A 25234-nucleotide genomic window follows, 5' to 3' on the forward strand; every position below is an offset into this window, starting at 1 on the left:
ATTACGGCCACCGTCTGAGGTGTGACCAAATTACGAAAAACCCCTATTGTTCGGGTAATTACAGTTACCCCCTATTTTTTAAATATTTTTGTATAAAATTTATGTAATTCGGTTATAGTTTACCGAAATTTTGGTTCAGTTTTACCAATTTAACATCCCTAAATTGACCTCTGGATAGGTATTTTCGTAAAATAATACATAGTTGAGTGGTGGCTATAATTACCCAAACAAAAGGTGAATTTTTGTAATTTAACTATAACTCAGGGGTGAACGTTATTTGACATTACTTCAAAGTCTAAAGGTTCCTATATATAATATATGTATAATTGTATATAATTAGTAATTAGTAATATATATGGAATTTGGCTTGATAATACTTTGACCAAAGTTTGGTTTTGGTTGCTTGGTGGTGGTCGCAGGTCAACGTTGCAAAGTCGTTAATTTATCAAAAAAAGAATAAGTCGCTATTTCACATTCCAGCTAATGCATAAAAGCGCTCTTATCTCGGAGCACGTCATTAAATAAAAAACCCCAAACAGTGGGCCCACTTCTAAATCAACGGTCAATATCGCGTGTGCAGATTATCTAGGGTTTCAGTGCACGTATCTGATTCCGTACCCTTGCCCTCTGTTATATGTCACGCCGGCACAACAAAACCCGAATTTTTGCGGTGTGCAGTTCAAATCTGCCTTCGAATTCCTTTTTTTCTCCGTTATCTCTTTCGCCACTCCCTCGGCGTTGCCGCCGCCCGTCGTTCCGGCGGTGATTATTTATTCCCTCCGTCCGATCTCGGACCTATGAACCCTTCCCTCTCCTCTATTTATTAAAAAAAAAAAAACAAAAAATCCTGCCAAAAAAACCCAAAATTCTGTTAGCCTAGTTGAATTTTAATTTTTTTTTTTTTATCTGAGTTTTTTTTTGTGTGTGTTTCCTTTGATTATCAACTGATAATAAAAGGAGGAGGGGGAAGTAATAAGAAAAAAAAAAATCCAAAAAAATTACAAAACCCTTCGAAAAAAAAGGAAAACTTTTTTTTTTAGTTCCAATTAATTGAGATGGCGGCGCAGATGCAGCAGATGCAGCCTCAGGTGCAGGTGGCGAACGCCGCTTCCTCTGGCGGCGCTCCGTTCGTGACTTCTCTGTACGTCGGCGATCTCGAGCCGAACGTCACCGATTCCCAGCTCTACGATCTGTTCAGCCAGATGGGGGAGGTGGTGTCCGTTAGGGTTTGCAGGGATTTGACTAGCCGCGGCTCGCTCGGATATGGCTACGTCAATTACAGCAATCCTCAAAATGGTTTGACTTCTGTGCTACATTTACATTATATGTATCTGAATTTAATTGAAATTATTAATAGCTGCTTTGTTCTACTTCTGCAATTAGAATGTGATAAATGGGCTCGGTTGTTAACTTTATTGAGTATAATATACCATATTACTAATGGTACATTTCTGAAGAAATTGTTACTTTTGTAGTTTTATACCATAAAACGATAGGCTTATTGTAATGGCCTAGAATTGGCAAGTTTTTGAACTTCAAAGTAGAGTATTCGTAAAAATCTCGGAGCTGGCATTTAGACTCGACACGAAAAGTAGGAAAGATTTATAGCCTAGCCCCATAACATGTACTGTGAGTGTGTGACCATCTAGTTAAAGAGGATAATTTGTTTACTGGTATAAATATTGGAGGAGCTATCCAAAGTATAAAAAGGATCGAATGGTGATAAACAACAGAATTTTGGCTTAATGCCACATCACTCCCACATAATAATTACTATATATTTATAGTTTTTTCAACTTCATGTGCAGTAACAATCAATTTTCAGTTCACTAGCTATTCACATGACTTTGCAACTAATTAGATGATTTTCTTCAATAGATTAATTCCAAGATACATGATATCCGTCAGGCATAAATGTATCAAGATAGTCATAGATAAGAAAGTAGCAATTAAAGTTTACAGTGTGGTGTCCTACGAAATTCGAGGAGGTGAAAAAGTCCTTCATATATGAAAAGTAATATTGATGAAAAATATGACGGCTACCGGCTATGTTCTCCTACTCTTCAATCTAGTTCACTCATACTAATTTATCATGAGAAGCTATATGGCTCCTTTTTAATTGAAGAACATACTTTTCATCCGAAGAAATAACTCACATTTCCATTATGCTATTGTGGTGATAGAGTAGAATAGCGGCAAATGACATTTGGTATAGATTTTACACATTATTCACTGAGAATTTATATGCTTATTTGCACCCATGGTCTTACCCATGTCACGTAACCCAAGTAGGGCCGTGTGTTAGTTTTGTTTCTTGTAATTGTAATCAAATTGTCCGTTTAACGACTTTTTGAAGAGTTGCTATGAAGGTAATCCTTAGTCCTTAACGCCATGTTGAAACCATTTGTTTTGTTCATTGCAGCTGAGAGAGCAATAATTGAACTGAACTTCACTCCTCTAAATGGAAAGCCTGTCAGGATAATGTATTCTCATCGAGATCCCAGCGTACGCAAAAGTGGTTCTGGAAATATATTTATCAAGGTACTAAATTTATCCTATATCCTTTCAGTTCGAGTTGTATCCATGCTATATACTTTCACTAATTTTTTTCCTGGTAGAATTTGGACAAGGATATCGACCACAAAGCTCTGCATGAAACATTTTCCTCCTTCGGGAACATTCTCTCATGCAAAGTAGCCACAAATACTTCCGGTCAGTCCATGGGCTATGGCTTTGTGCAATACATTAATGAGGAATCTGCGCAGAAGGCCATCGAGCAACTCAATGGCATGCTGTTGAATGGGAAGCAAGTCTATGTGGGACCCTTCCTACGCAAGCAAGAAAGAGAGATGTCAACAGACAAGACAAAATTCACGAACGTGTTTGTTAAGAACTTGTCCGAATCAACAACTGAAGAAGAACTTCGGAATGTGTTTGGAGAATTCGGTACAATCACGAGTACAGTGATTATGAGAAACGAAGATGGAACGCCGAAAGGCTTTGGATTTGTCAACTTTGAGGATGCAGATGGTGCTGCTAGAGCTGTTGAGTCCCTTAATGGCAAAAAGATTGACAACAAGGAATGGTACGTCGGTAGAGCCCAGAAGAAATCTGAGAGAGAGCAGCAACTGAAACACCGTTTTGAGCAGAGTGTTAAGGAAGCAGTTGACAAATCACAGGGCTCGAATCTGTATGTCAAAAATTTGGACGACACCATTGGAGATGATCAGCTTAACGAGCTCTTCGCTGCATTTGGTACGATAACTTCTTGCAAGGTTGGTGGGTCTTTTTCTCCCTTTGGTTGTTTATTATCATCCCTCACCAATAACATTTTTATCTTGTCACTAAAATATGGCTTACGAGATTTCCTGTAATATCTAATACAGGTGATGCGAGATCCAAAGGGAATTAGCAGGGGTTCAGGGTTTGTAGCATTCTCATCACCCGAAGAGGCTTCTAGAGCTGTAAGTTTAAATCTGCACATGCTATTCACTTGTGTATTTTCACTAGTTAACTTTTCTAATCAAAGAAACATATGCTGTTTTTTTTTCTTTAAGCTTACTGAAATGAATGGCAAGATGATTACTGGCAAACCTCTCTATGTCGCACTTGCTCAAAGGAAAGAAGATAGAAGAGCACGGTTACAGGTATTTTTAGAGGCCTTTTTTGCATCTTCAGTGAAATAATATCAATATCCAGGATCCTTGCAATTAGAATGAAAAATGGAATGTTTTTTTTTAAATGCCTTCGATTTAATTTTATTTAGCAGAAGCTATATTGCTTGTCATTTTGGCAGTGCAATGCAAAGATTATACGAAAATGCTGATTTTCCTTGTTACTTTATACAGGCTCAGTTTTCTCAAATGAGGCCAATAGCAATGGCACCTACTGTTGCTCCTCGTATGCCGATGTATACACCCGGTGGTCCTGGTATAGGGCAACAAATATTCTACGGACAGCCACCACCAGCCATGCTTCCTCCCCAAGTAATAATATTCTTCACTTGCTCCTTATTGAATCTGATGTTGAGATAAAGATATTGTGTAACATAGGCTTTCATATTTGAACGAACTGCTATTGACTGTTGTGCCAGTTTTTTTATTGATCTTTGAGGGAGGGAGGGGGGTCTTAATTTGGAGAGAGAATTAATTTGGTTTTAATTTCTGAAATGAAAAATGCATTTGTTTCGACTCATTTTATTGATTTCATTGTTTAGAAGTATTGTCGGTAAACATGAAACCACCAGTTTGTATTATTCAATCTTGTCCACCTGAATTCATGCACAGGCCGGGTTTATTATTTTATTTTTTAATTTTTTATATACATATATTTTACAAGTTTCCTTGTTTTTTCAGCCTGGATTTGGGTATCAGCAGCAGCTTATACCTGGTATGAGGCCAGCTGGGCAATTCATGCCAAACATGTTTATGCCGATGGTCCAACAAGGGCAGCAAGGTCCACGTCCTGGTGGTAGGAGACCTAATTCTGTTCAAATGCAACAGGGCCCACAGCCACTTCCTGTTATGCAGCAGCAGGTTTGTTTGAACTTCAACTCGTGCCTTCTTTTTTTCCTTCTAAACTTTTTTGAACAATGCGGAATCGGGATTTTAAGTAAAATGGGAAGGGACCTTAAAACATTTATCTTAATATCGTGTCGTATAAAATTTTAAGGGGGGTCGAGGGGCCTGACTTGTTATATTGGAGTTGACTTGTTTTTAAGAAAAAAAAAAAGACAATTGGTTTCGCCAACAAACTAAATCCTAGCCCAATTCCGATCCAAATATGAAATCGTTGATTATCAAGTACAACTGTAGATTTACTTGGAGTATAATTCGACTAGGTTTTAACAAGGTAGAAGAGAGTAGTAAAGTCACAAAGTGCTAGATTTTATGAACCGAGATTTGAAGGAATTTTCTCTGATTAGAATTCGTCCGGGTTTTAACAAAGTGGAGGGGAGTAAAAGTCACAAAACCGGAATAATATTCACGACTCTGTCCTTATTTCTGTCTGTGCAGATGGGTCCGAGAGGACGCGGTGGTTATAGGTACCCTCCTGGGCGTGGTATGCCAGATGTCTCCTTGCAAGGAGGTATGCTTTCCGTTCCATATGAAATGGGCGGCTTGCCTTTGCGTGATGCTCGAATCTCTCAGCCAATCCCTATTGGAGCTTTGGCCTCTGCTCTTGCAAATGCTTCTCCCACTGAACAAAGAACGGTCAGCATTTTATTTCATTTTCTCTATCATTTCGTTAACAATTTCTTTGTTACACTTACGATAATGTTATATTTGTTTGTTATATGCAGATGTTGGGTGAAAATTTGTACCCACTGGTCGAACAATTGGAGCCCGAGACTGCAGCAAAGGTGACAGGCATGCTTCTTGAAATGGACCAAACGGAGGTGTTGCACTTGTTGGAGTCGCCGGAAGCTCTTAAAGCTAAGGTTGCCGAGGCAATGGAGGTTTTGAGGAACGTGTCTCAGAATAGCGCCGCCACTGCCGACCAGTTGGCTTCTTTGTCCTTGAATGAGTGATTGGTTTATCTTTGTTCTCTCTTTAAATTCTCTCTCTAAATTATGGTACACACTTGTTAAGGGTATACTTTATTTTCAGTAATGATTTTTCATGTGTGGGATTTTTGGAGCATTTTGCTGACTATTATTTCCTTTTGTGACTATTTAAACATGTGGTTGCTTTGGATTTTTATTCAATTTATTTGGACCTGGTTTTTATTTATTTATCTATTTCTCTTCTTTCTTTCTTTTTTCCAATTCTTTTAAATCGTTTTACCTTTAGTAATCAAATATTGGTGTTCAGTTAAACATCTATAAAATTAAGTTAAATATCTATAAAATTAGTACAGTTAAACGATCGTGTAGGTTTACCTGTGTACCTATATGATTAATTGTTGGTTCTTTCCTTGGGCAAAGAGATAAAAGAAATAAAAAGAAAAATAATTACCAACTTTACGAGTCATACAACATGCTCCTTTTTCCCAGATAAATTAATGTTTAGAAGCAATCTATCATCGATATTTAACAAATTGAGAAAATACATTCCTCCAAGGTAAAGTTAAATTACGAAAAAATCCTTCATGCTTGTTAATTACAATCATCTCTGACATATGAATCTTCTTACACTGTCAAATTGAACATAATCTTCTAGATTGCGTGTAATGTTCTCTAGTTTGTACTCGTTTTCTGCAAAAATGCAGTTCCTGATGAACACAATCTAACTTTTACAAGGCAAGAGACATATCGTATGATCAAAATATGGAGCTCGAATGGGATAAATCGAGTACAAATTGAAGAATATTTCACTAAATTTAACACAATAACGATGGACATGTAAAAATATTCATAGTTGAACGGTGGTTGTAATTAGCCAAATAAAATGAATTTTTTCGTAACTCGACCTTAATCTCTGGACCGAAACTAATTTGCCCAAAATAATATACCATTTACCGTATTTTACATTCTTTTTCTTTAACTACATGGTTTTTGAATGGATCTCATCTAATAATTACAAGATATAAAATTATTTATTTAATAATAGGAAAAAATATATTTATTGGTTGAATATATAATTTAAAATAATTTTCCTAAACTCCTTTTCTTAATGGGGTAAATTACAAACACCCCCTAGGTATGGTCAAATTACAAAAATCCCCTCTTGTTTGGATAATTACATCTACCCCTCAACTATGATTTTTTCTTAGACCTTCACCTTTATGGTGCCAAATTCAACATAGTCATCTAGATTCAATGTGCTCTAGTTTGTACTTTTTTTGTGTAAAAAATACAGTTTCCGATGCACCACAAACTGATATATACAAGCTAAAAATCACATATTATGATCATCTTGCTTCATAATGTAGAGTTTGAATGGGATAAAACGGGTACAAAAGTGATAATATTCCATATAATCTCGAATATTCCACTAAATTTGATGAGTTGAGGGGTGGTTGTAATTATCCAAACAAGAGGGGTATTTTTGTAATTTGACCATACCTCAGGGGGTGTTTGTAATTTACCTTTTCCTAATGTACTAAACAGAAGTAATTAGTTTATTCGGTAAAGAATCTGAGTGGGTCCCACTTCTCCTTCTCCTTCTCCAATTAGACCTCTCTCTCTCTCTCTCTCTCTCTCTCTACACTATAAAATCCCCTCTCCGCTTCTCTTGTGTCTCACTTTTTCCCCTTCCAACTAAGAAATACGAATTTCCATCCCTACAAAAAAACAAAAAAAGAGTAATTAATTAATTAAAGAATTAAGGAATTAATATGGCGGCGGAGAGTTCAAATTCAAGTTCCGATTCCGTGACGGAAACGACAACAACAGCTCTACACATCGGCAACCTTGATACGAGCGTAACGGAGGAAGAGCTACTCCGTCTGTTCGAACAGATCGGTGAAGTTGATTCCGTTAAAATCTGCATGGACGATCACCATTCCTCACTCGGTTATGGCTACGTCAATTTCAAGTTTTCTGCCCACGGTATGCATCTATATCTGTATCTATATACACGTGTGTGTGTGTGTGTGTGTGTGTGTGTGTGTGTGATTCTGATTTTCATTAAAAAATTAATTGACAAAAATAATTCCGTAAAAAATATTTTTACAAAAAATGCTTATCATCAATCTGAATTACTTCTTCTTGTAACCCTAATTTTACAAAAAAAAAAACTAGTTACAAGGCCTATCTTTAACCTATTAATTAGCTGTTATTTGATTCTTTATTTATTTTATTTTATTTTAATTTAGTTATTGATATTTTGAAGGATAAGTTATAATTTATAAACAGTTCATCTATATATTTTGTTTTGATCTTACGTTTTTTTCCATAAATGAAATTATTTTGTTTGTGATTGTATGTATGTATGTATATATAGCTGCAAAGGCCATAGAGGAATTGAACTTCACTCTTCTAAAAGAAAGACGGATTAGGGTTTCGTATTCCAACCGAGACACACGTTCGCGTAAAACCGGTGCTGGAAACGTATTCGTTAAGGTATTTCTTCGTTTATTTCGACTTCGATTCCATATAAATATATATATGAAATTCGTTAACTCGATTTATAAATTTTATTTATTTTTTTGGTTGCAGAATTTGGATGAAAAAGTCGACGACGAAATTCTACACTCGGTTTTTTCACAGTTCGGCACAATCGTCTCGGCAAAAGTCGAAACCGACAAGTCCGGCAAATCAAGGGGCTACGGTTTCGTCCAGTACACAACGGAGAAGTCTGCGCGTCTCGCGGTCGATGACTTGAACGGCGCACTCATTAACGAACAAAATATATACGTAGCCCCCTTTATGAGCAAAGAGGAACGCGACCAAGCCACGGACAAATCCAAATTCACCAACGTATTCGTGAAGAACCTCTCCGAGTCGACGAACGAAGAAGATTTGAAGACCGCGTTCGGCGAATACGGTCCGATCACTAGCCTAGTTCTGATCCAAGACGACGACGGAAAGTCCAAATGCTTCGGTTTCGTAAACTTCGAGAATTTCGAGGACGCTGCTAAATCGGTTCAAGGGCTGAACGGCAAAGTGTTCGACGACAAAGAATGGTACGTCGGACGAGCACAGAAGAAATGGGAAAGGGAGCGAGAATTGAAGCTGCAAAAATCGAAATCGCCGGCGAGCAATTTATACGTAAAGAATTTGGACGATCGGATTAACGAAGAGATGCTCAAGTTATTGTTTTCTCCAATTGGTTGCGTAAAATCGTGCAAGGTTGGTGTCGGAAAAATTCTTTTACTACACGCTTTCGATTCTTGATTTATTAAAGTAAATTAATTATTCTTAATATTATTTTTAGCTTATGTGCGATGAACGAGGAATTAGTAAAGGATGCGGCTTCGTTACATTCTCCAACAACCAAGAGGCTTCAAACGCCGTAAGTTATCGATCAATATCCATTCGTTCGTTACAAATTATTTGTCGTCGTTCCAATTTTTTTAGCATTAAATAATTTATTTGCATGTTTTACAGATTTCGAAAATGAATGGCAAAATGGTACACGGGAAGCCTATTTACGTTGCCATCGCAGAAAAGAAAGACGATCGAAAAACACGACTGCAGGTATTTATTTCTTGTTTCTATAAATTTATTTATTTTGTAGTTATTATTTAATTATTTTGTGGACTACTAACACCGTCGTTTTTTTTGCCGTATTTACCAGTCGTTATTTAACAGTCCGCGAGCAATTTCACCAACATTCAGCCCTCCTCCGATGACTCCGTTCGTACGCCAAAATATTGTCAATGGATATGCTCCACCTGCTATTCATCCTCTTGCTATGGTAACACCTTTTATTTTTTTCTAATTAAAAAAAAATTATTTTCTAGTGTAATTAATATTCAAATATAATGTATAACAATTATCCATTTTAATTTAATTATTTCAGGCTAGATTTGGTTACAGCCAGCAACTTATACCTTGTCTAAGGCCTTTCGCGACGACTTATCCCTTTGCGAATGGATTATCGAATATCACTCGTCCGGCTGGCGGGTATTCGGGTTTTAACTATATGCAACCGAAGCAATTCCGAGCTCCTATGATGAATCATCCGCAGGTAAATTAGTGGCAATATATTGAATATTATCGGCTTAATCGATTTTTTTTTTAATTAAATTAAATTCTTGTGTATTTAAATGCAGATGTTGTTTAGGGGAAATATGAATCAATTTGTGGTACCTAATACAGAAGTGTGTACCCCTCGTGGAAGTGGAAATTGGGCATCTTCACTTTCCAATTCTTCCCCTAATACACAGAGGAAAGTAAGTAATTTATATTAATTGTCTATTAATCTTTTTATTTATTTTTTATTGTATACTTTTCGATTATGGGTCGCTAATTTTTTATTAAATTTTTTTTTTTAGATGTTGGGCGAGAAATTGCTTCCGTTAGTGAAAGAACTCGAACACGAAATGGCAAGTAAAGTGACGAGTATGATACTGGATATGGATCACACGGAGATTCTACACTTGATCGAATCGCCACAATCTCTTGAAGCTAAGGTTGCGGAGGCTATGCGGCTGCTCACCAAGCCCAACTCAACGACTGGCGTTTAGTACATTAATACTTTGTTTTAATGTTACAAGTTATAATAATTTTCTTTGTTTTTTCTTCTAAAATCCCGAATTATTCGTTTCTTAGACGTAACTAACGAGCCCTTTGCATAGAATATATACATATAACAAAAATATAACAAAAAACAAACTAACATTATCATATACGAGCGAATATATATATATAACTTTCAAGAATCGCTAGAGGTAGCTGCAAACTCCTTCATTTCAACCAAGGCATCTTCGAAACACTTTGCCAAAACTTTGGGATCTGCGATTATTTCTTTTGCAGCCAAAATTTGCAGATCCGCCACTCCCGCGTAACTCACCATATGCATTGTGATTGCCTGCACGGAAAACAAAATTAAATACGAGACGAAAATTTCATTATTTAGTAACAAAATAATTTTATTCGCGTGACACGAAAAAAATAATTACGTGTGGTAGGCAGCTTGACGTGACTCTAATGTGCTTCACGGGATTGCCAACAATTCTTATCTTCTCTCCCGGGCCGATAATGTTAGATATCGTAAACGTTGTATTACATACAATTCGGTAATTGAGAACTGCAGCAAACTAAAAACCCGGAAATAAAAAAAAAATAATAATAATAATAATATGGTAAGTTTGTATTGTAATTTTGAAATTGAACATAAGTACTATGATTACTACCTTTGGTCCAAGAAGAGACATGATTAAGTTGCCAACTTTGTAAGAGAAGGGTGCCTCTAAAGAAAGCTTTTTCTTATCGATCATTGATTTGGCTCTCTTCACGAATCCGATCGGATTAGAATCACATTTATGATAATAAATAGGCAAGAGAAGCATCCCAAATTTGTTGCCCCACCGAGTTCCGGAATTACTTTTATCCAATAGCTTCGATATATCCTAATACAAGGTTGTGAATGTGATCGAGTAAAACAACGAAATCGTTAAATAAAATAATTTACAGATTTAAACGAAGATTGTTGTTTTAAAAGAATTATGAGCTAAGTAATAAACTTATAAACCTGCAATCCGGATTGTGGTCTCAAATTGACCATGGAAAGACCAGTGATTCGAAGCCCCTCGGGCAGAGCTGGATCAAACAAAGCCATTCATTTCAGTTTATGACAACATTTGATAATCTGTCATAATTGCAATTAATACCCTTATGTTATATCGAATTGCTAAAAATTTACGCTATGTTATTTTATTCGCAAAAAAAAAACCCGTTTGAATCATAAGGGGGTTTTTTCTCAATAAAATAACATGGATATTTTTTAGTAATTGGGTATAACAAAGGGGTACTAATTGCAATAAACCAATTATTATTTAACTCTCACTTAGATTCTGATGTGAATTGCAAAAAAAGTTTACCTTTTGGTGATTTGATGTCTAAGTATCTGGAGAGGCCACATGAGACTATCCCAAATAGAACATCATTAATTGTCTGCATATTTTGAGGGTGAAATGTATCAGCAAGCAGTTTTCATTTGGTTGAAATTCTCAAGAATGGTAAATTACAACCCCACCCCCTGAATAAGGTCTATAAACAAAAAAACCCTCATTTTTCCATAATTACATCCAACCCCCTATAATTCGTAGATTTGGTACATTAACACCCTTTTGGTAAGAAATTTACAAACTACATGGAATTGGGACTTAATTTCTCCAAACTTAGGTTGTGTAATGGCTACAACTCTAGGCCAAGGCCGGATAATTGTATTATGTTTGTCAATTTTGGCTAGTCCAATCGTATTAATTAAATTAATAGACGTTACATGAATTCTAATAGAAGAAAAAATTAGATAGATAAAGTGACTAAAATCACTTCTCTAATTAATGGATCTTTAAAAATCTTAATCCACAAATCTGAAATTAATGGATATAAATAATATTTTTTATTGTTATTTGGGTGGGATAAACATGCTGCTGTAGAAAATGATGAATGCCCCAAAACGGAAAGCAACACCCCAACTGATTAATTTATTGGACAGAGAAATTCGAATAAAATAATTACTCTATGAAACGGCATCAATTTCTGCTCCACACAAAAATTTCTGCTGCACAGAATTTGAAATCAAATTTTAATGGAGATTATGAATTTCAAAAATAAAATAAAATCAATCAATTTAAGAAAACAAACCGCATCGGCAACAACTCGTTTGACAGTCTTCATATCCTCAAGCCTAAACCTCGCCGTCGCCAGCCTCCGCGGCCAGAGCTCCACCCCGGCGCCGCCGCTCACGGCGGTCCTCTCGTCGCTCAACCACAGCGCTCTCAGCGTAAACTCCACAACATAAACCAAAGTATACCAAATTAGCTTCGCCAGCTTCCACGCACTCCACCTCCTCCTCGGCGGCTTCGCGGCGGCGCCGGCAGTCGGCGTCTGCGTCGGATCGTCGGCTCTCCTGCAGCACGAGAGCAACAACGACATCAGCGAGATTCCGTCGCCGAGCGCGTGGTGGAAGCGGAAAACGACGGTTCTGTGCGCCGCGAGCAGGTGGACCTCCCACAGGGGTTTGTCGGTGGGGAGGGGCGAGGAGACGCAGAGATCCGCCATGAAATCGTTGACGGCGTCTTCGTCGGAGACGGCAGGGTCGTCGGAGACGGAGTGGTGGTGGGGAATGACGTGGCGGCTGACGTCGATTTGGACTCTGCGCCAGTACTCGCGGCCGCCGGAGCTCCGTACCAAAAGGCTGCGAAATCTGGGGAGCTTGACCATCACTGAGCTTTCGACTTCGGCTTTGAAGGCGTCGACGTCAAGCGGAGATTCGACGGCGATGGCGACGTTGATAATTTGTTCCATTTGCGGCTGCACAAAGAGGCGGCCGGCGGGGGTTAGTGGTTCTTCTCTCTCTACAATCGCCGCCATTAGAGAGAGAGAGAGTGTTTTTTCCTTCAATTTTGGCCGCGGGGAAGATAATGAAGAATTTCACTATTTATTGCAAAATCAAAATTAGATGTTGTGAAAGAATTTGGGGGAATTTACCGTGTAGTAAAACTAGGAGGTAAAAAATGTAACACATTTTTTATTCCGTTTGAATTTCAAAAATTCGAAACAAACTCGAGTTTCCGATTGATCTAAATTTTTCGAATTGGAATTAAAATGTGTACGGATTCGGATTTTTGAATATAATTTTGACTTTTGTAAATTATGTACATGATTCTTTTCAATTTTGCTGATTTTGGAACAAATTGTTAGTTTGAATCTGATTCGTCCGATTTTCACATTCGATAAAGTACTAGAATACTAAATCGTGACACTTTCATTTAGAATTTTGAACCTGTTCGCCATTTAGCCGAAATTTGTTTCCTTTTCAAATAAAGCAATCACTAGTTAAGAAAACAGAAGTTACTTTAGAAAGCAAGTTATTACGACAGTTTACCCTAGAAAAAAATAATTCTTAGTGTTTATTTATAGGCATTCACATATTTAATCAAAAAACGAACGGACATAAAATGTTACACCTTGTTATTTACACTGATTAAATTTGAATCGTTAATCTACATATAATTTCACACACACTCATACATATATGTATGCTTATTATGTAGTTATTTAATTAAAAAAAACGATTTAAATCCACCCAATATAAATAAGTAAATAACAGACATTTAACTCTAGAAGAATGAAGTCATGAACCATCAAGACATTTCCATTCAAACATTTTTTTAACAATAATTCATATTTGGGTCAGACCGCCTTTGTTGATTTCTTTACATTATATAATTATTATACATAAGCAATTATATTAATTATTAAAAAATAAAATCAGACTTCTTAATTTTTTTTCCTAGGTGTATCAAAAGATTGATTTCCGAACAAATATAAACTAGATAATATATGGGCAGCTAATAAAAGATTAAAAGTCTGTTACGTATTCGGGTTAACGGGTCAAGTACGACACTAGTGTGTGGGGAATGTCATTACTTTGACTTAATCATCAGTCGTAGTCATACTTTTAGCTATACTATTTCTATACTACACCCGGTGAAGACTACAATTGGTGATTTTTGACGTTGATCTACAAACACCAATATGGGTGTAGGTGTGTTTGTGTGTATGCGAATGGTGCAGATCTACTCGATGTAGCATAGAATAAACCGGTTTAACTACTTTAATACTACGCTAGAAATCATTAATATCCTTATCTCTCGTTGATTACCAAAACGATTAACCTCTCGATGGAAATCGTTAGTACAAAATTCACACGATTACATTAATCGTGGGCGCTTGTGCTTGCTAAATGTACGAAAAAATTAAGATTTGCGTCTTTCTTTATACAAGGACAATTGTTAATGTTTGATGTTCTAAAAGTGGTATCAGAGTCACAGTCATAAATTCGACTTATCTTAGACCCATATAAGAGGACGTTCTGCCTTGAACTCCTTAAACTTTTAATTTATCTTTTTCTAAGTTTGTAGTCATATTAGCACCACAATTCTCAAACTAAATGAAAACAAATATGACTTAGTCATGCTTTTAAGGGCATATTAATGTATGCAACCTCATTTTTATCAATTCTTAAAATTCGCCTAAAGCCCTTGGACTTAGGTATTCAACTCGTGGACCACTAGCTGATTATTCCTCGACTATGTTCTTGAACCAACCAGTTAATCATAATTATTTCATAAATCAGAAAATTTTGAAAATTCTATTTTTATATATATATATATATATATAATCTATATAAAAACGTGTACATTGTAGATTTAATTTTTCAAAATACATCGAATTTTCAAAATTATTTTCGAAAATAAAAATTGGATCGGGAATAATTTGTACATCTTCTTGTAATAAGACATATATGTCCCTTGTCTATCAACAAGACCATGGATATGATAAGTCTTACGGTGAAGCTTCTGTGGTGGTCCAATTTCTTTCTCTTTCCTCTGTTTTAAATGGGCATTTGTGCATACATCAAACCGAGTCCCAAAATAGCGACATTGAACAACCCTGAATTAGACAATAAACGGGACATAACGTGTTGGGCAATATAATCTTAAACTCCAATACTAATTCTTTTATGTTATGATTATTTCTATTTTCGTTTCATAAAAATCAAAATACAAAGAAACAAAAAAAACAAAAATTATTAAAAAAAAAAATGCAAAGTCTCAGATTTGAAATTGCCCAACCTCTCAAACTCAAAATTCCAAAAATTATAATCTGAGTATCACATGGATTGCATTAATTATAATCTGGAAAAGTCTCAGATAAGAATTAATATACATTTTCGTCTCAGATCTGGAATTGCTCTTCTTCTGTAAAATCCCCTTAGTCATAAAACCAGAAAATAGAAAGAAAAGAAAAGGTAGGAAATAATTTGCTGTTCTAGCATGTTTTTTTTCGAAAAAATTTGCCCTAATTTCCGGGACGTCGTTGGTGAGGGCTGGGGAGAGAAAGAGCTCGTCAAGCGGGACGGCGGAGGGTTGTATGCGGCGGAGGACGGAGAAGGGATGAGGGAGCAGTGGACGACGGCGAGTTAAAAAAGGGTTTTTTTTTTAATTTATTTTTTCTTAAATTAAAGGGGTATTTCTGACTTTTCATGTCAAAATAACAACAACAAACCGCACCAACGGCGCGTGCATCACACGATTTGGTGATAGGGTGGCTGGTGCCTTTGACTTGGTAATATAGGGGGTTTTACATAGGGGCTTTTTCGGCAATTAGACATAACACAGGGATACCGCTTGCTAAAAGCTCTAAATACTTCCCTCTAAGAAATAATGTTGGAGCCAAGTGCAACCTCCTTCATTTCCAGCAAGGCATCTTCAAAAAACTTGGCCAGAATTTTAGGGTCTGGGATTATTTCTTTTGCAGTTAGGATTTGCATTTCAGCCACTCCTCCATAACTCACCATATGCATTGTTATTGCCTGCACCACCACAAGCCACAATATTATTATTCCACAATATATATATTCTACGTGCAACGATCACGTCAGAATTTAATTTCCGTTTAAAAATATTTTCTTGATATTAACATCATAATCTACGTACACGTATGTTGATGATTTTATCGACAGGCGCGTGATATTTAAAAAGGTGGAAATAAAATACGAGAAAGTAATTAAGGAAATTACTTTTAATGGTGTATCAATACGGAATTAATAAACGGTGCAGAAAGTAATTACGGAAACTTTACGTGTGGTAGGCTGCTTGAAGTGACCCGAATGTGCTTCACGGTATGGCCAACGATCGTGATCTTTTCCCGAGGGCCGATAATGTTCGATATTGTGAAGCTCGTATTTGAAAGAATTCGATAACTCAGAATAGCAGCAAACTGCAATAATTTCAAAGTAAACATACTCATTAATTATAAGTTCAATTTGTTTTGGCATTCTTTCAAGTAATTAAGTAAAATGAGCACTTAATTATTATGAATTTATATATGATAATTGATAAAATAGGAATTAAAGAATATACAATTTGACTAGAAGATTATACATGTGATTTCTCTATTGAAAGAAAGAAAAAATTTACGTTCCGTATTATCTGTTATTTTAAAATTATAATATGACATTAATTAATTACATAATTCTCAATTCTAACCTTATTAACTATATATCTTTAACATTCTCTTCTCAACTCATTAGTGGGCAAGGGGTATTATCGTCAACATATGTATATTTTCGTAATATTAAGCCATGTTTATTGAGTTTTCTTAATACATGTGCAAAAGTGTTAAACTACTGTTATTGTGGAATAGAGGGAACCGTTGTTTTATGTGTGAAAATCAATATTTGAAATAATTTCTGAGTAATAAGGGCAAAATCGAAAAAACTTGTGTAACGAATGCTTCATTTAAATTCTAAACTAGCAGATAATATGAGACGAAAATATACCTTTGCCCCGAGAAAAGAAGTGACTAAGTGCCCGACTTTGTAAGAGAAAAGGGCCTCTAAAGAAAGCTTTTTCTTATCAATCATTGATTTGGCTCTCTTCACAAACTCGATTGGATTAGAATCGCCTTTGTGATAATACACGGGTAAGATAATCATACCGAATTTATTTCCCCAACTAGTACTCGAATTACTGCTACTCATCAGCTTCGAAATATCCTGAAAAGTAACACATGAACGAAAAACGGTAGGGTGAATTAATTTTAATTACATATTTAACCATACAATTATTTGGATCGAAATCGAAACCGAGAAGCATTTTTATTTAAACTAAACCTGCAGCCCCGGCTGTGCTCTCAAATTCACCATGGCGACACCCGTCATTCGAAGCCCCACCGGCGGCAGACCTGGATCAAACAAGCTAAGTAAATTAATTTAAATATAACTTTATAATAATAATAATAACATTGGTAAATGATAATATTACATAGTATTATTATTGTCTGTAATTAAGGTTACCTTTTGGTGATTTGATGTCTAAGTACCTGGAGAGGCCACATGAGATTATCCCAAATAAAACATCATTAATTGTCTGCAAATTTTGATGGTGAAATGTATCAGCAAGCAATTTTCATTTGGTTGAAAATTCAAATTCTCAAGAAAGGTAAATTACTAAATTACAACCCCACCCCCTGAGATAAGGTCTTTATACGAAAAAATCCTCAATTTTCCATAATTACATCCAAACCCCTGTAATTTGTAGATTTTTTAAATTAACACCCATTTGTAAAGGGCGGAGGCAAGAAATTTGCAAACTGCAGCCGGCCGAATTTAATTTCTCAAAATGAAAAAAGGGTTTTTTTGTAATAACAATTGTAATTTGCATTAATGCACATGCTTTAGTAGTTCAATAAAATTCTCAAGAATGGTAAATTACTAAATTACAACCCCACCCCCTGAGATAAGGTCTATATACAAAAAAAACCCCTCATTTTTCCATAATTACATCCAACCCCTTGTAATTTGTAGATTTTTTACATTAACACCCTTTAGTAGGGTTGGAGGTAATAAATTTACAAACCGCTGGTGGCTGAATGTAATTTCTCAAAACTAAGACCACATAAGATAATCCCAAAAAGAACATCAATAATTGTCTGCACGTTTTGATGGTGAAATGTATCAGTAAGCAATTTTCATTTTGTTGAAATTCTCAAGAAGGGTAAATTACAACTCCACCCCCTAAGATAAGGTCTATCTACGAAAAAATTCCTCATTTTTTCATAATTACATCCAACTCCCTGTAATTTGTAGATTTCTTACATTAACACCATTTTGTTAGGGGTGGATGTAAGAAATTTACAAACTGCAGTGGACTGGATGTAATTTCTAAAAAATAAGGAGTTTTTTTGTAATTATACTTAAGTTCGGGAAGTTGATTGTAATTTACATTGATGCACATGCTTTAGCAGTTCAATAAAATTTCTAAGTAGAAAGTGAATTAATATAACTGAAATGATTTGTGCAGGCACAAATTAAACATTCAGGCACATTTTTTTACCATTTCTCAAAAAACAAAAGGTAAAAAACTCAAAAACTCTCTCTATCCTTTCGATTTTCTTTCGCAAAGCCCGTGCAAATCGTCAACAGATCGGAGGTAATTTTTACGTTTTTACGATCCTCTTGTTATGTAGATTACGAATCCGAAAAAAAAACGAAAAAAATCGGACTTTGGCCTGCTCGTGTGAATTTACGCGAGCACTTGGGAAGTGCTCGCGTAAATTCACGCGAGCAGGCCTTGTTAACTTTTTTTTTTTTTAATTGCTCGTGTGATTTCACACGAACAGAGACGTTCTGCTCGTGTGATTTCACACGAGCATATCTTCTCTGCTCGTGTGAAATCACACGAGTGGGTTAAAAAATTGTTAATGTGCTCACGTGAATTTACGCGAGCACTTGCCAAGTGCTCGCGTAAATTCACACGAGCACTTGCCAAGTGCTCGCGTAAATTCACACGAGCACATGAATAAAAAAAGTCCGATTTTGTGCATATGAATAGTACAAAAGGTAAATAGTTATGGTAAAAGGTAAAAAATCATGGTAAAAAAGTGCCTGAATGTTTAATTTGGCCTGCGTATATCATTACTCTTAATATAAAGAATAGAAGGTGGTCATTGTCAACATAGTATCAAACTACTAAGTTGTCTTTTCCTTTGCTGAGTTGTTCACATGGTGTGAGTTGGGGACCCATGAAATTTTTCTTGGGGGCCGTGTTCGTATATTAATTAACGAAAATAGTAGGCAAACAATACTTATTTAGGGCTATTTTTGTAATGGAAACAATAAGATAATAATTATTTAAATTTTCAATCTAAATAGGGTAAATTACAAGAAAAAATCCCTCATTTTTTTATAATTACATCCACACTTATAATTTATAGACTTCTTACATTAACACCATTTTGTAGGGAGCAGATGTAAGAAATTTCAAACTGCAAGGGCTGGATGTATTTTTTTTCGAAAATGAGAGGTTTTTTCGTTAATAGACTTCACAAATTAATATTAATTTACCCAAAAATAATATAAATTAAAATAAAATAAAAAGTGGAAAAGTAAAGTTTTTTTTATATAAAAAATAATAAAAAGATGACATTCATTTTTTGTTTTTAACAATTTTTAATGGTAACAATTTTTAATTATTTTTCCTTCTCTTCGTGGAGTAAAGATCACCTTTTCCTCTCATTTTTTGTCGGGCTTTTAATAGTAATAAAATAAAAGCACACTATTTTCTACAGTTTGCTATGTAGCATGCTTCTCCCTATTCCAACCAATTTATAATAATAACTAACAAGTCACCCAAAATGAAGGGTGATCTTGTAGTTCTTCATTTTAGGTAATGAAGAACATTTGCACTTACTCTTTTTTTATTCTATACTTCTAGACATTTCATATTTGATATCAGAATTTAATATAAGGAATTAAATATTTTACTAACTAAATAATTAGTTAGTCAGTAGAATATTAAATATATCTCACTTAATCCAATATAGTTCGATATAAGAAAACAAACAAAAGTCTTACCATAATCTTTTTGATACTATACTTCTATTTTGCCTTTAAACTCTTAACCATTAAACGCCGTTGATCTAAACAATTGGAAATACTTCGAAAAATGAATGTAGTAATACGAATTACATAATATCACACCCTACTCTAAAGAAGTAAGATACTCAATTTTTTTAAAAGCAAATTACAGGTACCCCTGACGTATGCTTAGATCACGAAAAAACTTCTTCTGTTTGGATAAATACAATACTCTTAACTATATATTGTCTTACATGTCTATTCTTACGGTGTGAAATTTACCTGCTGGAGAAAAAAAATTGTAATTATCCAAGCACAAGGATTTTTTTTTTGGTAATTTGAACTTAGACTCAGCGTGGCCTTAATTTGACTTTTTTGTTATCATTGTTTTTAGGAGATGTTGTTGTTCCATGTTATATGTAACTATAAATTTATAAGAAAAAATAAAAAAGAAGATGTTGGTTTCAATGGACACGTGGCAAAGCATGAATAGTTAAAAGACTAGAGAAATAAATAAATGTTTTTTCGTGATCTGTTCGTAACCAATTCCTACTGCGTTTCAAATCTGATGATGAACATGAAAATATCCATCGGTTTTAAGAAAAACTCACCGATTTATTAACGGCTCGCTTCACAATCTTCATATCATCGAGCCGAAACCTAGCCGTTGCCAGCTTCCGCGGCCAGAGCTCCACCCCAGCGCCGCCGCTCACGGCGGTGGTCCTGTCCCTCAGCCACAAAGCCCTAAGCGTGAACTCCAAAGCATAAACTAGAGTATACCAAACCAGCTTCACCAACGCCCACGCACTCCACCCCCTCGTCGGCGCCGCCGCCGCGCCGATCGTCGGCAGCTGCGACGGATCGTCGGCTTTCCTGCAGCACGAGAGCAGCATCGACATCAGAGAAATCCCGTCCCCGAGCGCGTGGTGCAGACGGAAGACCGCGGTCGCGTGGGCCACGAGGATGTGGATCTCCCACAGGGGTTTGTCGGCGGGGAGCGGCGACGAGACGGCGAGATCCGCGATGAAATCGTTGACGGCGTCCTCGTCGGAGACGAGGGGATCGTCGGAGAGGGGGTGGTGGCGGACGATAACGTGGCGGTCAACGTCGACCTCGGTCCTCCGCCAGTACTCGCGGCCGCACGAGTCTCTTACCATGAGGCTGCAGAATCTGGGGAGCTTCAGCATCACTGAGCTCCGGACTTCGGCTTTCACGGCGGCGACGTCGACGGCGAACGGAGAATCGACGGCGATTGCGACGTTGATGATTTGATCCATTTGCGGCTGCACGAAGAGGCGGCCGGCGGGGGTTAGCGGCTGGTCTCTCTCCATTGGAGAAAGATTTTGGATTTAATTTCCTCTTTCAGAAGTGAGATAAAAATCAGTAATATATATTTTTATTTTTATTTAGTTTTTAAAATTACTGTTTTATTAGATGTAGAGAGAGAGAGAGAGAGAGAGAGAGAGAGAGAGAGAGAGAGAGGGAGGGGGGGGGGAGGGGGTAGGAATTGAAATTGAATTAGATCAATAAATTTTAAAAATGAAAAAAGCCAAACAAGGTCTGGAAAATGTGTCGCAAAATTAAATGAGAAGTTGCATTGTGAACTCTGCCTGCATTGCATGCCTTAATGATGAAAGAAAAATAGAAAGTGGATAGTGAAATCTAAGAGCTTCTCCAACGTTTATGTTATGTATGATTTGGGACGTTTGAGTATAATAAATGATGTTTTAAATTGTTTGGATAAATATTTTTACTCATTGTAAAATCTTAAGTAAAAATGTGGGGTAAAAGTATTTTTAAATAAATAAATAAAAATTATTATGATCTTATAATTAGTTAAAATAACTTATAACATCATTATCCAAACACATAAAAATTAGGAGTAATTCTTAAGGTAAGATGTAATAGTTTATTAACTCTTAAAATAACTTATCTTGTGAAATAATTTCTCATCTGTTTAAAATAAATTTAGCCAAAAGAAATCATAAATCTAGGTTGTTCAAACTAAAATTCTCAGTCAATGGACAATGGATCATGTGTATCTAAGTATATCCGGAAATAGAAGAAAAACAAAAACAAATTTGGAAATAGTACATATATATATGATTTCTCTATTCACATGTGGTAAGATAAAAACATATTATACATTGATAGAGACCAACTTCTAAAAGTTGAAATATATATGATGACCGACCACCGATGTAGTTTGAATAAACGAGCAATGGAAATATTGATCAATTGATCTTATCTCTTTCTATGTAGCAGAACCTCGATAAATTAATAATTTCAATTAAATAATAGATTTTTTCCAGTCTCAATTCGGTGAAAATTGATTAAATTATTAACTCAATAATTTAATAATTCGCTAAATTAGTAGAATTTCTTTGTTAATTTATATAAAGATTTAACTGTATTCAACATTTTATTCATTAAACTTCTTTACATATGTATATATGTTAAATACTAATTAATAGTTTACCTCTGCTTTCTTTTTTCTCTTAGCTTTTGGTTTGCAAGTTTTGATAAGATACTTAAGAATAATATAATAGAAAATGCAAGATTGTTATTCTACACTAAGATACTTGTCCGTACAAAAATATATATATAATTTCAGTAAATACTAAGTTATCAATTTATTTTGGTTCTGTTTAGAATACTACTTTTTAATTAAGTACTCCAAATAGTTGATAGGTCACCCCTTGGCTGGAATCGTTTGACATCATTATCATACTACAAAAAATTAAATGAAATAATAAATATATAACGACTTTTAGTTAACAAATGATTTTATTTTCTTAAGTTTCTAATTTTAAACAAAACTTAGAGTTCAACTCTTACATTTAAACTTATTAAGGTGGTGTTTGCAAATACTTTTAGAAATAAATTATGAGTTTTTTTCTGCACATAATTAGTTTTTAGGTGTTTACAAAAAAAAATTTGCTTTTACTTTTCTTAAAATAATCTGCTTCAAGCAATAACTTTAAAAGCACCCATGTACATGTTTTTACTAATTTAGTTTATTTTCCAGTTAATTTACAAACACTAACTTTTAGAAATAAAAAATTAATTCCAACGTAACTCACAATTACTAATTTATGTTTCTAAATAAAATGTTGCAAACACCACATGAATGTATTAATAGTCTGGGTAAAAAAATAATTCCAACGTAACAGTCACTAATGCTTTTAAATAAATTTTTGCAAACACCACCTTAATGTACTAATAGTTTAGCAAAAGCATGCTCATGAGTAACGGTCATTCGGGACTTGTACGGGCCAAGTCCAGTGTCCAACGGTTTGTTTAATACTACACCCGGTGAAATACACTCGATAATTATTAATCGTTGATCTGCACACAAATACTCACACACCCATGTGTATGTGTACTTAGTGGAAGGAAAGTTATTTCACCGCATTAACGATTAATAATTACACAGTGCATTACACCAGGTGTAGCATTTCAAGGACCGTGTCCAACCCACTCCAAGGGTTGCCTAATGTTATTTAGTCGTAATTAGAAACTTAAACTAGGGTATTTAATCTTTGAACTAAATTAAAAAAAATCAATTAAATTCCATATGGGATGTGATAAATGTCGTTCGAGCTTTAATAATACTGTTACGACTTCAAATGTGATTTTGATCATTTTTAAATTCAAATTTTGTAAAACCCGAAAAAGAGAATTTGTAGTATTCTGAGTTAGTTTTCTAATCCAACTTGAATCACCAAAATTGGATGTCGGACGAGAAATATATACATGAATCAATGAATACTGTCCACAACTTTGATGTATTGAGGTATCTAAAATTCAAAATGTGACTCATTCATGCATAACTTTGTCATACGTCATCCAATTTTGCGGATTTAAGTTGGAATAGAAAGCTAACCCAAAGGACTACAGTTTTCGTGTTTCGAATTTTGCCAAAACCAAAATAGAAATATGTCAAAATCAGGTACGAAGTCAAAACGACATTAGTAAAATTGAATCGACATTTAACATTTCAGATTCCATATTTGTCAAAATATTAATCTTGAAATAGAAAGAAAATAGAAGTTTCAATTTAGAATGAAGATTTTTATGTAAATTTTGTTGGATTAGAACGCAAAAAATGGTCGAAACATTTGGACCAAGGAAAGCTTCATAAATCCACAAAAACGTGTCGTGTAAATCTTCTAAACTCGATAAAACTCGTGTATACAAATAGATGAAATCAGGAACACACGAGAAAGTACTAATGAAGGTATACAAAAATATCACAAGGCATGAACACATCGCAAAGAAATAAAACCGAGTATTGAAGAGCAGAAAACGTGATTCAATCATACGCAAGAACGAAATTAGAGTATATTTCAAAAATAAATAAAAGTTTGATCAACTTAAAAATCTCACATGAACTTCAATCAATTATACAAAAAATTACCCACACAAAAAATATCCAAATTTGTTAACAAATAACAATGTTTCAAGTCATTAAGCAAAAGCCATGGGTTAACATTACAGATAGTCATATCACATATGGTTATTGAGACACTACACCCGATGATTTTTAACCATTGATGTGGTTAAATAACCACTCGCTAAACACACATACACATGGTTATATATATGTGTGTTTGTGTGTGATTATTTGAAGATCAACGGTTATAATCAACTGGTGTATTTCACGTGTGTAGCATCAAACAAACCTAGTGATACAAGGTACATAAACTGCTCCTAACATTAATGAAACTTACACTATGAACTAGAGATGAACAAAGAATAAGGTCCATGAAAAAAGACCTCAACGGAGGGGCAGAAATGTCAAACCAGAAACATTCGACAACAAAAAGTAAACAAGTATATCCAATTATCGAACCTTGTTTTGATTATTACAGTTATGCCACGATTGTAAGCATAACAAAATTAAGGTGAGGGAAACTGAAATAACAAAACATGATAAATTCTCAATTCAATGACCAATAATAAAGCAGAAATCGAGAATGAATCTAACAGCTCGATATAACCAATTTGAGGATTCAACGAAAAAGAACATAATTAATAAATATAACAATATTTGACAACTTCCCAGCATAACATAGACAGACTTACAAATATATCCTATTTTCTCGTACACATCTTACACATTTGAAAAAAAGATGTCGAGCTCGCAAGCAATCGTGAACACATGATTTAAACAGAATCACGAGACATTGTATCGCCAGTATATTTTTAAACACATTGCACAAGGAATCGAATATCAATGAATTTTGGTT

At 35.1% G+C, this 25234-nt stretch overlaps 4 protein-coding genes across 4 annotated transcripts; 2 read left to right on the forward strand and 2 right to left on the reverse strand.

Annotated features, from left to right (window-relative positions):
- Positions 1 to 466: 466 nt before the first annotated feature.
- Positions 467 to 5734, forward strand: LOC105952101 (polyadenylate-binding protein 2). Its single transcript, XM_012975613.2, has 9 exons — positions 467 to 1296; positions 2423 to 2541; positions 2619 to 3275; positions 3387 to 3464; positions 3558 to 3647; positions 3849 to 3986; positions 4356 to 4535; positions 5016 to 5213; positions 5303 to 5734. The coding sequence occupies exons 1-9, from the start codon at positions 1056 to 1058 to the stop codon at positions 5528 to 5530; spliced, it is 1929 nt and encodes a 642-aa protein (XP_012831067.1). The 5' UTR covers positions 467 to 1055; the 3' UTR covers positions 5531 to 5734.
- A 1450-nt stretch (positions 5735 to 7184) lies between these two features.
- LOC105952099 (polyadenylate-binding protein 2) lies at positions 7185 to 10206 on the forward strand. The gene is made up of 9 exons (XM_012975611.2): positions 7185 to 7492; positions 7887 to 8005; positions 8102 to 8734; positions 8820 to 8897; positions 8993 to 9082; positions 9183 to 9302; positions 9408 to 9575; positions 9661 to 9780; positions 9883 to 10206. The coding sequence occupies exons 1-9, from the start codon at positions 7279 to 7281 to the stop codon at positions 10072 to 10074; spliced, it is 1734 nt and encodes a 577-aa protein (XP_012831065.2). The 5' UTR covers positions 7185 to 7278; the 3' UTR covers positions 10075 to 10206.
- LOC105952100 (wax ester synthase/diacylglycerol acyltransferase 11) lies at positions 10040 to 12995 on the reverse strand. Its single transcript, XM_012975612.2, has 6 exons — positions 12200 to 12995; positions 11431 to 11503; positions 11082 to 11149; positions 10744 to 10959; positions 10510 to 10647; positions 10040 to 10418 (listed from the first exon to the last, which is right to left on the reverse strand). The coding sequence occupies exons 1-6, from the start codon at positions 12926 to 12928 to the stop codon at positions 10263 to 10265; spliced, it is 1380 nt and encodes a 459-aa protein (XP_012831066.2). The 5' UTR covers positions 12929 to 12995; the 3' UTR covers positions 10040 to 10262.
- Positions 12996 to 15542: 2547 nt separating this feature from the next.
- LOC105952098 (wax ester synthase/diacylglycerol acyltransferase 11) lies at positions 15543 to 21636 on the reverse strand. The gene is made up of 6 exons (XM_012975610.2): positions 20594 to 21636; positions 17421 to 17493; positions 17238 to 17308; positions 16905 to 17120; positions 16205 to 16342; positions 15543 to 15935 (listed from the first exon to the last, which is right to left on the reverse strand). The coding sequence occupies exons 1-6, from the start codon at positions 21311 to 21313 to the stop codon at positions 15777 to 15779; spliced, it is 1377 nt and encodes a 458-aa protein (XP_012831064.2). The 5' UTR covers positions 21314 to 21636; the 3' UTR covers positions 15543 to 15776.
- Between the last annotated feature and the right edge of the window lie 3598 nt (positions 21637 to 25234).

The sequence above is a fragment of the Erythranthe guttata genome, chromosome 14 (assembly GCF_056151865.1).
Source record: "Erythranthe guttata isolate IM_541 chromosome 14, IM_541, whole genome shotgun sequence".
NCBI classification, from domain to species: domain Eukaryota; kingdom Viridiplantae; phylum Streptophyta; class Magnoliopsida; order Lamiales; family Phrymaceae; genus Erythranthe; species Erythranthe guttata.

Coding starts and splice junctions, on each gene's coding strand:
- LOC105952100 (XM_012975612.2), bottom strand. CDS start 12,928: ATGGCGGCGATTGTAGAGAGAGAAGAACCACTAACCCCCGCCGGCCGC. Junction 11,504..12,199: donor AACGAGTTGTTGCCGATGCG/GTTTGTTTTCTT, acceptor CAAAATATGCAG/ACAATTAATGATGTTCTATT. Junction 10,648..10,743: donor TGTCTCTTCTTGGACCAAAG/GTAGTAATCATA, acceptor CCGGGTTTTTAG/TTTGCTGCAGTTCTCAATTA.
- LOC105952098 (XM_012975610.2), bottom strand. CDS start 21,313: ATGGAGAGAGACCAGCCGCTAACCCCCGCCGGCCGCCTCTTCGTGCAG. Junction 17,494..20,593: donor AGCGAGCCGTTAATAAATCG/GTGAGTTTTTCT, acceptor CAAAATTTGCAG/ACAATTAATGATGTTTTATT. Junction 15,936..16,204: donor CTTCAAGCAGCCTACCACAC/GTAAAGTTTCCG, acceptor GTGGTGGTGCAG/GCAATAACAATGCATATGGT.
- LOC105952099 (XM_012975611.2), top strand. CDS start 7,279: ATGGCGGCGGAGAGTTCAAATTCAAGTTCCGATTCCGTGACGGAAACG. Junction 7,493..7,886: donor TTTCAAGTTTTCTGCCCACG/GTATGCATCTAT, acceptor ATGTATATATAG/CTGCAAAGGCCATAGAGGAA. Junction 8,006..8,101: donor CTGGAAACGTATTCGTTAAG/GTATTTCTTCGT, acceptor TTTTGGTTGCAG/AATTTGGATGAAAAAGTCGA.
- LOC105952101 (XM_012975613.2), top strand. CDS start 1,056: ATGGCGGCGCAGATGCAGCAGATGCAGCCTCAGGTGCAGGTGGCGAAC. Junction 3,465..3,557: donor CCGAAGAGGCTTCTAGAGCT/GTAAGTTTAAAT, acceptor TTTTTCTTTAAG/CTTACTGAAATGAATGGCAA. Junction 3,987..4,355: donor CAGCCATGCTTCCTCCCCAA/GTAATAATATTC, acceptor TTGTTTTTTCAG/CCTGGATTTGGGTATCAGCA.